Source organism: Myiozetetes cayanensis, unplaced genomic scaffold (genome assembly GCF_022539395.1).
Source record: "Myiozetetes cayanensis isolate MyiCay16 unplaced genomic scaffold, myiCay2020 scf13, whole genome shotgun sequence".
Lineage (NCBI taxonomy): Eukaryota > Metazoa > Chordata > Aves > Passeriformes > Tyrannidae > Myiozetetes > Myiozetetes cayanensis.
In genome coordinates this window covers 12,465,351-12,478,847 of record NW_026086937.1, presented here as the reverse complement: position 1 = coordinate 12,478,847, position 13,497 = coordinate 12,465,351, and the positions used below count along the sequence as shown (strand labels likewise).

The following is a 13,497-nucleotide window of genomic DNA, read 5'->3' as shown; positions in this document are numbered from 1 at the left end:
AATATACAAACAAATGTTCCTGCATAAAAGAATATTGCATAAACACTTGTGAGCCTCTCTTCCCCAGTATCTGTGTAGAATAAGGGTTAATTTTTTATCCATATTTCTATTCTAGCCAAACTCTATGATAGGTTTTGAGAATGTATCTCCTGCACAAGAGGACCAGAAAGAGGTCACAGCAACCCTTAGGTTTGCCAGGTTAATGTTTTGTAACAACCAGTCCGGTGCTGCACTGCTTCATTATTCAGATGCTGCTGACAGTCCATCTGATGTTTTGATCAGCTGTTGATATTTAGTTGTTAATCCCTGTTTGATTTAATACTGACACTGGTTTCATGACTGCAGGATTCACTCCTCATTAGCTCATTAGCATCCCACAGTGCAGATCCGTTTTAGTTTAGTTGTTTATTCATTAGCAAGAAACCTCCCAGAAAGTACACAGGACTTATTTTTTCTTTCAAAATCACAACCAGTCCCTAAGGCTAAAGACATATCAGGTGAGCTCAGTTATTAAGTTATTTCCTTAATACCTACATTTCATTCAAGCAGTAGCTGACTAGGAATGACAATAGACCAAGGCTTTTTGCTCAATTGTAACTTCCAGCTGAGGCCCAGCATTTAATCCTTCGGTTCCAACAGCTTTTTAGGTTTCTCCAGATTTTCACTAAATTCCAAGGAGTATTTTGATGTGTTTGGGCATCTCAGTCGTCATTTCCCAGGGCATAGGGACTTAGTTGAGAGCTGGGATTTGCATCCTGCCTCCCTGCTGTACCTGCCCCAGGGTGTCTCCTTGAACTGGGGCTCCCCATTGTCCTCTTCACTGACAGCACACAGATTGGTGCATTGTGCCAGGGATCCAGCTGATTGCAGGTTGTGGAAAACAGTGAAATGTTGTAGGTAAGCTCTTCATTAAGTTGATTTCATGCCTTACAGATAGGTATTGATTTCCCATTTTGATACAGGCAAGTGAGATAGATAATAAAACAATGACATCTGCAATGGCTGTCCTTTTCTGCATGCTGCATTACATCCTCTCACTGCCTCAATCAGCCTTGTTCATAAAGGCTTTTAATAACTCTGGCAGTAATTAGGGCTCACTCTTATTGTGACCTTGTGAACTAGTCTGTCTCCTGCTGCAGCTGCATGAATGTTTCCCAAGATACGGATTTCCTGCCCTTCACAAACATTGTTATGTGATTTTGGTGTGGATTCATAGATCTGGACAATTATTTTCAGTAGGCAGGAACGTTAGTTCAGAATTCTGCTTTTCTTACAAACTGTAACATCAGGGAGGTATAATAAACGTGGTTGCCTTTGAGTGTCTTGTCTTTCTAACCCACATCCAAGTTTTGCCCAGAAAGGTGTTTTGCCAAGTGACCTGCTTTGACTCTCATGAGGAAAATCACTGCTCTCCTGCAAGGACACACAAAAGGCATCAGCACAAACAGGGCCAGCTCTTGGGTAAGGGGGAGTGATTTTGGAGGCTGTCCAGACCTCTGTTGGTAGCTACAGACCTCGGCCCCAGTGCACACCCACAACAACAGCTCTTCAACAGCTGTTGACTTCATCCCAGCTTAGATACATCTACTTACAGTAATTTTGTAAAGTTTTCAAGAGAGAAAAGTGAAATTCCACCAAGAAAGTGAAGTTTTCTCTCTCAGCTGGGGCTGAACTCCTACAGTTTGCCCTTCTGCATCTGTTAAATATTGTGGGCAAGTGATTAATGACTAAAATACTCCATCCAACTGCTCTTACAGGGAGCGGAGAACAATTTTCTCTCAGTAGCTCCTGGGTCCCTACTATAAGATGCCTTTGAGCGAGGAAGAACCAGAATTGTGCCATCTAGTGACCTGAAGAGGGCGGGCGTTTGTCCCTGGCCTCATCCTCATCCTCCCTGCACAAAAGTCTTCAACCCATAATGCAGAATTTTTAGATGACAATAAAAAACTCCACAGATTAATGAGCTTATCAATTATTTTCCCATCTTTCATGTCCAACCCTCCTGGCATTCCAGACTGATGCACTGTTATGGCTCAGCTGGCTTTGGTTTTGCTCTATTTTGCCTGAGAGCCAGTTTATGACTTTATTATGCAGCTCTTAATGTGTGGAGGTGAAAGTCCAGCCGTGTGCCTCACCACGTTCCCTTTGTCTTTTGCTTCCAGATGGTCACCAAACAATTAGCTCCTCTGCACTGCTCCCATTTCCCCCTCACAAGGCTTTCTGACAACAAGCTCCCACACAAATACATCTGCTTTCTACTGTTTTCTGATTTCTTTTTTCTAGAGCCTTTTGCCGTTTCTTGTCAAAGTCACCAGGAAATGTAAGTCAGAGGATGAGGGGCAGCCAGAGAGTTGCAGCAGAACAAGTGCTTTTCCAAAGTGGACTATAGTCTTCCTGGTGGTCTAGTGGTTAAGGGTGCGGCGCTGTCACCGCCGAGGCCCGGGTTCGATTCCCGGTCAGAGACACTCCCCGAGCAGATGGAGCTCGTCAGCCCTGTAAAGGCAATCCATCTACATCCTAAGGACCTCGCTGCCACTGTCCAAGCTCTGCTTGGCCCCGGCAGATGAACCTTAGGATTAAAGGGTGGGCTCAGTTCCGCGCACACTGTGTCTCACCTAAAAAATCCAATGCGCAGGCTGGAAGGTGTAAAGACCTTCTCCGGATCTTCGCTCGTGAAGACTGGCCATTATTATCATTATTTATTATTATAGTCTTCCTAAAGTGATGAATTAGAATTCCTCATAATTCTGGAAATATCAGACAATGCCCTCATTAAGATCTGAGTGCTTACAAAAACATAAATTACCAGGCAAAATCTCTGCTTTTGTAAGAATGGGATCACAGGTCTGGAGAAATCTTGTCCATTCTGCTGGAGCATTTTTGGGTAAGGGGGCGAGATGGGGGAAGCAGCTTTCATAGGCAACAGTAGGTCAGTGGAGCCACCCCAAATACATTTGTAGAAGGAAGAAACCAATCCTCTTCTCCATTTCAATGATCAAGCCAAAGACTAGGGCACTGCCCACTTATCCCTTTCTTGGGGTAGTCTTCTTCCCCACCCCAAGCCAGCAGCAAGATCAGTTTATGTTCCCCCCACAGCAAACCTACACCTTTTTGCAGAGGCCTCCTGGCCTTCAGCAGTTTTTGGAAGCTCCCGTGGCTCCTTTCATGTTGCACAGGTACTGCAGCTCACAGGTTCTCCCATGCTGAGGACTCCAGATGGAGCCTGATTTTGTGGCAGTCACTAGCTTACTTTACTACAAGCCACTTGTCCCAATTTCGATAGGATAATTTGATTCCTTTTGTGAATAACTAAAGCACCACAAACATGAAGCTGAACGCACTTGAATGCACACCAGCAGCAGGGAAACAAACCTGTTTCCACAAATGTTTCTGTGTGCTGAAAGCTTCGCTTGCCCTCTGTTGGGTGGCTGGGGAACGATTTACAGCCTTGGGAACGACTGGTCCTGGTGAAGGAGGGATGCAGAGAGATGGAGGCACTGAATCCAGAGCAGTCCTTGCTTGTTAGCCTTTCTAGCCACCTGATTAGAAGGTGACATTCAATGAAATTAAAGGCAGCAATGTATTTAGAGCCAAGCAATGAATAAGCAGGAGGTGGTAATGTTTTATGCAGCACACAATGCAGACAGCCTGTGGAGTTGACTGCCATGAAGGGGTCACTGAAGCAAACACAGTGTGTAGGTGGGAAGCAAGTGATGGCTGATTTAATGCCCACTAACAGGCTATGCAAGCTGAAGTGACAAACATAATCAAATCTCATGCTTCAGGGCATAAATTGAAGGGGTAGTGGTTATGTATGTAAAAGGTCTGATCCTGAGAGGTGCTGATTACCTGCAATGCTTGCTAAGTTCAGCCAGGAAAAGGACACTCAGGATTTGCTTGACTTATCCCCTGGCTGAGTCTGTGCTTGCTAATTTTCTTTATTAATAAACCCGGTAATACTTTAGCCTGCTGGCACAAACATTCATTTGGCTATAGCAACATTTATTTCCTTTCACACAAGAGTCAAACATTAAAGCTGCTTCTAAAATAAGATTTTAGAGAGATAATTTGCAGTGGTGCTGGTAAGGAATTTTCTCTCAAAATATGCTGTAATTCTTTATCTGGCAAAAGTACTTACACAGGATCATTATGAGAATATGTGAGCACTTGAAAACCCTTAGTGGATTTATATTCCCAGTTTTCTTTCTGAGCACAGGAAGAGGTACTAACTTTGCTCTACAGGTAGGGAGCTGCTCCATAGGCCAGGCTGTGGGCTTCCATTAGCCTTTTGGGGTACTAATTCAAGATGGATCCAGCTGCCCAGTTTGACCATAAGCTCATGGCTCCGTGGACATGCAGTGTATGGTGTGACATCTACCTTTTGCAGTGAGAGAGATCTGACTGCAGCCCCCCAGCCTTTGCCACTGAGAGAGCAGAGGCAGAGAGGTCAGGCAGGTTGAATTCAGCCTTCAGTGACCTGCCCATGACAAACAAAAGGAAATCTTTGCTTTTATCTGGAATATGGCTAAGGGGGAAATTTGGCATCTTTCCTCAGTAATTTGAGAACTAGTTGGGCTAATACCTCCTAGGAACGACTTATGTAGCACTGGTCCTGCTTGGGCATAAGGCAGTCTGGGTGGCTTCTTAAAGTATTTTTCCATTCTGTCTGCAGCGATCACTTCAAAGAAAATTACATTCTTTATCCTAATAGATTTATGTAGCTAAGTATCAAATACCTAAGCCCCTAATTCATGTCTGTGGGGAAATTCCACAAATGTCCTGGACCATTCAAAGCCTGCTGGTCTACAGTGCTAGAGCAAGAGTAGCTGCAGACAGTCACCATGGAATTAAGAACAGCTCAGATGAGCAAACTCACTTTTTTCTGTGTTCTGTAACCAGCTCCTGCCACTGCTGCTACTCATAATCCCTGTTTCTTGTTTTCTCTTCCCTGGCCATAAATTTGCTGTCCTTTTGCACTAGACAAATCTGATATGCCGTGCTAAATATTTTAAATGTGGCAAATGATCCTTCATCACAGAGTGGCATGATTGCATTACAATGTATTAGAACAACATGACTTTGCCAGAGGGTGTTTCTTGGCACCACGCCGAGTGAAGGAGGCAGCACAAGTTTGAGAAGTAACTATCAAGTCATTTATCAACATTCGGTCCTAAAACACATGAGGCTGCACCAGCTATAGCAGCCTTAGAGAGATAAATCTAGAGGCTGAGACAGAAACTCCAAACACAGACAGGTCTTTGAGGAAGCTTCTTGAAATCCAGAGCCATCAAAATGTCAAGCTGAGCTCCTGTGACAGATTCAACACATGCTTTTGGCATTTATTCTGTTGTATTTAGTCTCCTCTTTTAGGTTCAGATGAAATATGTGCTGCTTTTCAGTCTTTTGGCCAGCCTGTGGTAAGGGCTGATTTGCTCTCACACTCCTGTAGTGTGATGAAAGATCTTTGAAGAGCCAAGTGGAATCACTGCAAGCCAACATGTGGTGTCTAGAGCTTATTTTCCTTCATAACATCCTCATAGGATGGAGGCAACTCAGTTCCCCCAAGGCTGAACTGTGGGGCGGAAGAGGAGGACATCTCCGCAGTCATGCAGGGGTTCGGAGATCCAGAGAATGGGCACTGGGATGCTTCACTGGCTGGGGAAAAAGCAAAGTCACAACCATGCAGCAGACAGGCAAGGCATGAAGAGCAAGTGTGGGGGTGAGAGGGATGAGCCCAGGAGGAGCTGCCAAACCACTTGGAAACGAGAAAGGCATGGATGTAATTTTTGAAGCATGGCGTCACAAAGCCTTTCACCACAAACTCCAGATATAAGAAGTCAGGACAGAGGAATATGGGTGGGTTTGGGGTGGGTCCTCTCTGTGAAGACACTGCCCATGACCACCTAGAAAGCAGGTAATACATTCAATACATTCTCTGGGAAGGGCTTAGGCTAATAACAGGATGAGATTAATTCTTCTTGGAGGAATGTTGTCTGGCCCAGCCTGATGCTGCTGCTGACCATACTCCAGGTCAGTTATGGGTGTTATACATAGTCATTATAGCCCAGTCCTCAAAAGGCTGGGTGCTCCTGGGGGAATGCTGAGGGTGGCTACCACAATGAACAAAACCCACCAAGATAAACTTTTGACAGACCCCAGGGTGTATCAGCCAGTTGAGCTGCCTACTGTGGTGGTACAAGGTAGACCAGTGAAGTCTTGCCTGAGTGAGAAATGCAGGACACATGCTGGAAAGGGCTGCCTGACCCCAGCGCCTGTGTCTGCATGTTGGGCCACTGAGTGCCCAGCACTGAAGGAGAGAGTCCCACACACAGTGTGAGTCTGGCTACGCACCTTTGGGACATATGGACACACAGGGACTGCACCAAGTTCAGCTGAATGTAGGACTGGGGAAAAGTGGATGTGGCTTCAGCCCTCCAGTCCATGATCTGAACATGCCCCCAGGAAGCCTGAACTGGGCACCTCACTGTTCACTAGAACAGCTCCCACTCAAGCCTGGCCACCTCTTTCTGGGTTATGGATGGTCCACAGGAAGCCCACCAGGACCTTGCAGCAGGCAGAGACAGGACTAACCACAAAAGGTATCTGAGCTGCTGAGGGCGAAGACAGCCACGGTGCGTTGGTGGGGGAGGCAGCTCCGCTGTTTCAGCCAGCACTGCAGGCAGCAGCAGATCCCACAGGACAGGAGCAAGGCCAGGAAAAACAACATCAAGAACCTAAGGCAGAGGCAGCAGGGGAGGAACAGTACCATTACCATCTGCAGGCAGCACCGACAGATGGCTGCATGTCTTCAAATTAACATATTCATTAACATCTTTTGCAAATAGCCATTAAATGTTGCGGTTTCCCCACCAGCACACTGGACATGATCAAAGTCTCCAGAAACCAATGTCTCAGGCCTGAGTGCTCAGTGACAAGTGCTGGCTGGAAATTCAAATATTTCTCCCTGAAATCATCTATCGTTTTTTCCCAGCTCAGTTGTCAGCGTACAGTGAGGAGGATATGGATAAATGATTCCCATTAGTTTGTAAAGACAGAACACAGGGACAGCCCAGGAGCAATGCTCTCTAGCTATCAGTCTCTCTCAATGCCTTTCTCTCTATATATCCATCAAAGAATATTATTTGTCATTTTTTTCCCTCTAAAGCAGATCTGAAACTTACCATACATACCAGCTGCTAAAATTTTCATTGCTCTGTCTGACGCACCTAAAAAGGGAAAAATAAAAGGGACTTTCAGTCCAGCGTGAGAGGACTGTACCCACTCCAACACGTCTACCAACACAAAGAAAAGCGTCATCAGAAAGTAGAAGATTGAGAGTTTTCCTCCATCGAGGGAGCCCTATTAAAAGTTTCTCTATGTAGATGGGAGCAGATGCAGATGATGCACGAAGCAGAGTGCAACTGGTTTGCCTTTCAACACTGGCATCCGCCACCAGTGTTTTTGCTGAAAACTTAAAGGGTTGCCAATCTCCATTTCGTCTTTGGAAAAAATCTTCTAAATGGCCCTTTCCTGGAAGTGTTCATTCCTCTGCTGTGCTGGTGTGCCAGGCAGGAGCATGGCATCCCTGAGAGAGCCCAGGGTGGGGGCAGCCGTGGGTAAGAGAATGAAGCCACACTCACCTCTCGCCAAGCTCACAGTCCAACTCAGAGTCTGCCAACTGAAAACACACATGTAAATCAGAGAGGACAGATATGTGTTGGTTTTTTACAATTTACCAGTATAATTACTGTTCTTAGAGTGGGAAGTGCTAGAGGAAGAGTCGTCCAGGTGCTGGTCCTGCAGGGTTGAAAACCAGACCTCTCCCTAGGGACCATAGGGCTGAGCTCTTGCCCCTGTGGGTCTCTGCTCTTAGCCAGCTCATATGAAAAACAGCAGATAACATCACCAAGAGCTCAATAAATTCAGTAGTTTGCAGATGAAAGCTAGGCCAAGGAGAAAACATTCCTTTTGATGTGAAAGAGGGAAAGACAAGAGTAGGGAAACACCCACTGGAATCAGAGATCTGTTTACTGAACTGGGCTTTGCTGTTCAGAAATGTCTGCTGAAAATGTCCCAAGACCAAATTCTTGATCTGTGGCTCATTTTCCATCAGCTAATTGTGAATGCAGCTGTAAATAGGAGCTCTTTTGACCAGATGTGCGCTGTACCCAGCATTTCCCTGTTTTCAGATAGTGGTGGTGCATCATTCCCAGAGTCAGGTTTCAGGTACTGCAAATACGTGAACCTGAAACTTGTTTTTCAGGTATATTTTCTACTCTCTGCTCAAGCAAGTTTATTTTTGCAAGCCTTGTTGATCTTAGCCTCAGTTTCAGATTATCTGGGCAAAAAGTAACCAGAGTGGTTCATCAGTATAATTGAATCAAATTCAATAGAGTTTTTGGCTGACTTGTGTTAGGTGTGTTATAACAGTTGCCCAATGTTGCTACAAAAAATTCAGATGAGGTATAGAATTGCAATAACACTGGGAAACAGAATGAACAAGATAGAGGAATTTAGATTTCTTTATTTATTGGGAAAAAAAGTATTAGAATGTAATTTGTAAATCGTTAGTTTGGATTTCCCTCTGTGTATATCCAAAACATGTAGAGATTTCTGACTTTCTTTGAGTCCAACTAAAAAGCTCTGTTCTGAATTATAAATTTGTATCAAATAAATGTATAATTGAGAGATCTCATTTTACATTTCTAATTAATGGGACTTCTTTGGAGGGATTTTGTTATGCAAAGCTTGTGCCACTGTAAACAGCAAGAAATCCCCTCACAAATCTCTGTAATGTGTCTGATCCTGTGCACAAACTGCCTTTCCATCCCTAGTTTCACCAGAGATCTTTAGGTATAGTAAGTCTTTCATACAAAGCTCTATCTGTGAAATTTAATGAGTGGCTGAAACACAAATGAGGAATAGAGAAAAAGACAGAAGCTTCAACTCTTCCAGACGTGTCCTTTTAAAACTGAGCTAATTTGCCATGTCACCTGGTGCAGAATATTTTAATTTTTTTTTTTTTTTGCACTTCAACTGATTATTAAAATAACAGGTCAAAAGCAGATAGGTGGTTGCTGTGATTACATGTACCCTGAGTATTCTTCATGGCTGAATGACATCCTCTGGACTCTCTTTTATCATCTTTCAAACTACCTCAGCAGAGCCACCTTAGCATAGTTAAACTGCAGCAAAGTGCATCTGCTCTGAGGCAGTAATCTGTCAGAGCAGCCAAACACCCACCCCTGCTGCTAAAGCCCCAAGCTCATCTATTTCAATAGCTGTAGACAGAATAAAGGATTAAGGCAGTCATGTTTTCTCTGCATTAATTGAAACGATTGTGAGCATTATATCCTCCCCACATTCATCAGGTCCTCAAAAAAACCTTCACCAAAAAAAAAAAAAAAAAAAAGGGCTGATGACTAAATTCCATGAAAGTTGAAATCTTTCCCCCAGAAAATCTCTAAAATCAGCCTGGTCCCAATGAAGGGTTTGGTTACCTGGAAGAAGGTTAAACACAGAACTCCAGTTCCTGTGATCCATGAAGTGAAACACAAAGCTCCAGGTCTCCACATTACCAGTGCAAGAAACTTTTGAAGAGCTTTGTTTGCAGCAGTGTTTTATCCTCTGTAATTTGGTGCTTTTAAAACTCTGCACATTGTGCCTTCAGCCAGAGAACTTGTTACCCAATGGCTTCCTGCTCTTCAGAATTTACCGCTAGCCAGGAAGTGAATTTGGGTTTGCATGGACACAATCAGCTACTAGAAGTTAAAAGAACACTGGTTTAAGGTCAGCACCTTGCAGTTGTTTCGGTATTTTCATAGCTGTTCACAAATTCCTGCTGCTGAAGCTTAGTTCCATATTAACCCACGTCTGCATTTTACAGGACCTGCTACAAACAAAGAGTCACTGGAGTCCACGTGAGGCCATGCTTTCATTTCATGCTGCCTTCAGCCGGAGCACTGGCATTACAGAAAAAGGGAAGCTACCTCCAACCGTGTCCTATGCACTTGTGCCTACCACCTCAAACGAGCACCAAGGCTGAAGGAAACCCTTCCCAGCCAGAGGCAACCACCACCAGCACCCTCACTGCTGTTATACAGCTGCCAGAGTTTGGTTTGCTAGGAAAGTGCAGCCAAAAAAACCCACACATACCCAGTGATTCTCACAAGGCACATAAAATTTCATTGTGCATTGGTGGTTTCATAAGGACTGATTATATTCCTGTAGATACATCCAGGTGATGTGGTTAAACAGGGGTGGAAGATGGTTTGCACCAGAGCTCTGATCCCCTCAGAATGGACAATCCTGGTTTGTTCAGCAGTCAGTAATAGGTTGTCACTGGAGTTTACAGCCCGTGGCTGAAATGCACCATTAACTACAGTTGTTCCAGATTTAACACAAAGGGTGTTGCCATGAATTTGTTTAGTCCTCACTCCAGAGTTAAACATTATGTTGTGATGCCATTACTTCCGTAATGATTGACAAAGCTGAGCTGCTCTGGAGATGTACCTCTGTGGCTTTGCTTCAGCTGAAAGGTCAAGAAGTCTAACCAACTGTGATATACATACTCAACCAGGGTTTGTTATTTAATGTTCAAGTTTTGCATAAACCTAGGCCAAGCCATGGTGTTCTCGAATGTTTACTTTCAGCTCAGTACTAATGAAAGGTGAGCCTCTGAAACTACGCCCTCTGAGAAAGCATCTCTCATGATTTCGCTAAGTGCATGTGCTATGCAAAAGAAGTGGTCTGAACGTGCTGTCTTGCTTCAGACCAATCCTTTTCAGTGTTGTTCAACAATAAATTGCCAAACCAATTTCTTAGCTGTTTTCTTAAAAGAAAAAGCTCCTGCAGTATAAAAATGTGCACAGCCTTGCTGGAAATGGTGTGACTCTTACAATTTCAGGCTTCAAAGAGATCATCCATCATTGAACTAATTTCAGATTTCTTCCTCTCACAATTACTTCCCTAGCACCAGCACCAAGGATACTTCCAATTTAGAGCCACCAAATGGATCATGCCCAGTATTTTGGGGGGCAGGTATCCCAATGGGCTCCTGGTACTGAAAAATAACACATAGCATCTGTTCTGGGTCTGTTTATAGAAAAAAAAGGGAAAGGATTGAATTCTGCCACTGCTCAGCTTCCTGGTTTCGAGGCAAACTTTGATGTTTTCTGCTGGTTGGTCCCATGCAGAGGTTTCAAGTTATGATGGCAATTTGTGAAGCCTGTCCCTGCATTTTCTGTAATGATGTCAAGAGGAGAGTGCTGGCTTAAAGGGGGTCCATGAATAGCCCTGTCTTTTGCTTCAGGCATGATCCCTATATTGAAAAGAGCTGCTGCTTCAGCAGAAAACTCTCCCTGTCCATGAGCAGCTGAGCAGCTTGAATACATGAATATCATAAAGAGCCCCCAACACTTGCTCTAAGGCATTCAGGACCAGACACCAAAAACCCAGAGGAGCTCTACACTGAAACTCTCAGGGTGCTGTGGCCCCTCCTGCCACAGCTTCACTGCCTTTGGGGTTTTGCAAAACTGAGAGACCCACCCTCTGGGCAGCTCTGTGTCCAAGGGCTAGCTGCAGACTGAACAATTTTTTCTAGTTTTTTTCTCATGCCTTCCATGAGGAGATATATGCACACATACACAAATACAGCACCTGCTCCTTCCTCCTCTACTTACTGGATGAAAAGTTTGGTAACTCTTCCCTCCTCATTTATATCCACCTCATTTGTGGAGTTGGGAGGCTGCTCCCTGATAGATTTTAACTCGTGGCCATTAGATTATGGTTCTGTTATTTCCTCATCACCTTATGTCGTTGCTAGGTGACAAATGCATCTCCCAGGCAGCTACGGGGACTACCGCAACATACAGCAATTTATGACTGTCCATTATCTCTTTTCTTAATGTGCCCAGTCTTTTCAATGGGAGGAAGATGTGCAGTTCTAGAATCATCCAAAGGGTGACTTTTAGAGTTGCCACAGAAACCACCTCCATTGTGGGGCTGGCTCTTGCTAGACTTCACTAGAGGGGATGAAAACTTGTGACACAGGAGGAATTTGGAGAAGCTGATTTACCTTGTCAAGTCTGCCAGGGTCAAGGTTGGATTCAGCGTCTGAATTTCAGGACCTGAGCTCCAACTTGTATTTATGTGCACTTGAACTGATGGCCTTTAATTCCTTGAGTGTCATAGAATTAATTTCAGACATGCTTTTAGATTGAGACAAAAGTTTCAGGGAACCTCTCGATTTTGGTGAGAGTGGGAAGCAATTCACTGGCAAACAGGGGTCCACACAGAGCCCCTGGAACCTATAAGCCCAGCTAGCAGTTTAAACCTATTTAAAGCTCTTCCTTAGCTGCCTTCAGAGCATTTGGTGGCTGCTGGGGATTACTTTAGGGGAAAGCAACCACCTTGCTAAGCCCTGACTAGCCTCCCAGTACAGTCCAGAATGAGACTGTGAAAGACTTTTTCATAAGGCAAATAAGGAGAGTGGCAGGAGGAGAGGTGGGACAGACACAGGGAAGGACATGGAACAGAATGGAGAATGTGCAGAGATGTGATGTGGAAGGGAGACAAGATACAGGAGGGTGGCCCTGCTCTCTAAATTAAGGTCAACTGACTAGAGTTAAGTAAGCAGATGCTGGCTTTTTTATGCTGCAGTGTTTTCACATCACCACCACAATAAATTCTTCCTCCAAGTTCAAGGCCACTGGGATCTCTCCTCTCCCTACTCAACTTCACTGCCATGGCTGTCTCACCTGCATCCCTGACATCTACGCTGCCAGGCTACCATCATCCCTCCTGGCCTGTCCTGGGAAGACTCAGGGCGTGTAAATTGTAAATTCAGTTTAGACAAAGAGAAAAGCAGGGTAATAGGGAGAACTGAGGACTGAGGTTGCTTCTCTGCAACAGGAGAACTAAAGCAGCTTTGGTCTCATCCTCACTAAATGAAGGCCACAAGGAGCTGCTCGCTCCCCCTGCACACACTGAGAGGACTAAATCCAGCACTGGGGAGAGCTATTTAAGCTAATGGCCAATGCTGGCACGGGAACAAATGGAAGCAAACCAGCCATGAATAAATTGAGGCTGGAAATGCAAAGAAGGTTCACCCCATCCGGAGCAGAGAGGTTGAGCAGCAGCTTGTCCGTGGGTAGAGTGTGGGCATGAAACCAAATGGCTCCCGGGATGCAAGTCATCGAGCTTCCACAGGAGATGTAACCACTTCAATGGGACTTGCTGACCCAGGGAGCCCTTTCCCACCTCATGGAGCCACTGCAGTCGGTTCGTAGACCCTCAAACCCATCCACATGCACAGGAGTCAGCCAGCATGACCCCAGGCTTGAGTGAGTGAGGAAGGATGAACACTTTAAAGCAAGCCCTGGTAGAGCTGGCACGGCCTGTTGTCTTTCAAAAGGATTATAACTAGTTGCTGCTCGCTGATGAATACGGCCCTTTGTGAGCCTGTGCGGGGGACGTGCTGCACAGGAGGAAGGAAAG

The 13,497-nt window shown here is 44.9% G+C and overlaps 1 protein-coding gene across 1 annotated transcript; it reads right to left on the bottom strand.

Annotated features, from left to right (window-relative positions):
* Positions 1-5,506: 5,506 nt before the first annotated feature.
* TMEM207 (transmembrane protein 207) lies at positions 5,507-9,584 on the bottom strand. The gene is made up of 5 exons (XM_050308426.1): positions 9,501-9,584; positions 7,641-7,678; positions 7,182-7,226; positions 6,592-6,734; positions 5,507-5,655 (listed from the first exon to the last, which is right to left on the bottom strand). The coding sequence occupies exons 1-5, from the start codon at positions 9,573-9,575 to the stop codon at positions 5,507-5,509; spliced, it is 450 nt and encodes a 149-aa protein (XP_050164383.1). The 5' UTR covers positions 9,576-9,584.
* Between the last annotated feature and the right edge of the window lie 3,913 nt (positions 9,585-13,497).

Excerpts from the sequence above, each read along its gene's own strand:
- TMEM207 (XM_050308426.1), bottom strand. The coding sequence starts at position 9,575 with ATGTGGAGACCTGGAGCTTTGTGTTTCACTTCATGGATCACAGGAACT. Across the intron at positions 7,679-9,500 it reads TGTGTTTAACCTTCTTCCAG|TTGGCAGACTCTGAGTTGGA; the intron begins GTAACCAAACCC and ends GTGTGTTTTCAG. Across the intron at positions 7,227-7,640 it reads GACTGTGAGCTTGGCGAGAG|GTGCGTCAGACAGAGCAATG; the intron begins GTGAGTGTGGCT and ends TTCCCTTTTTAG.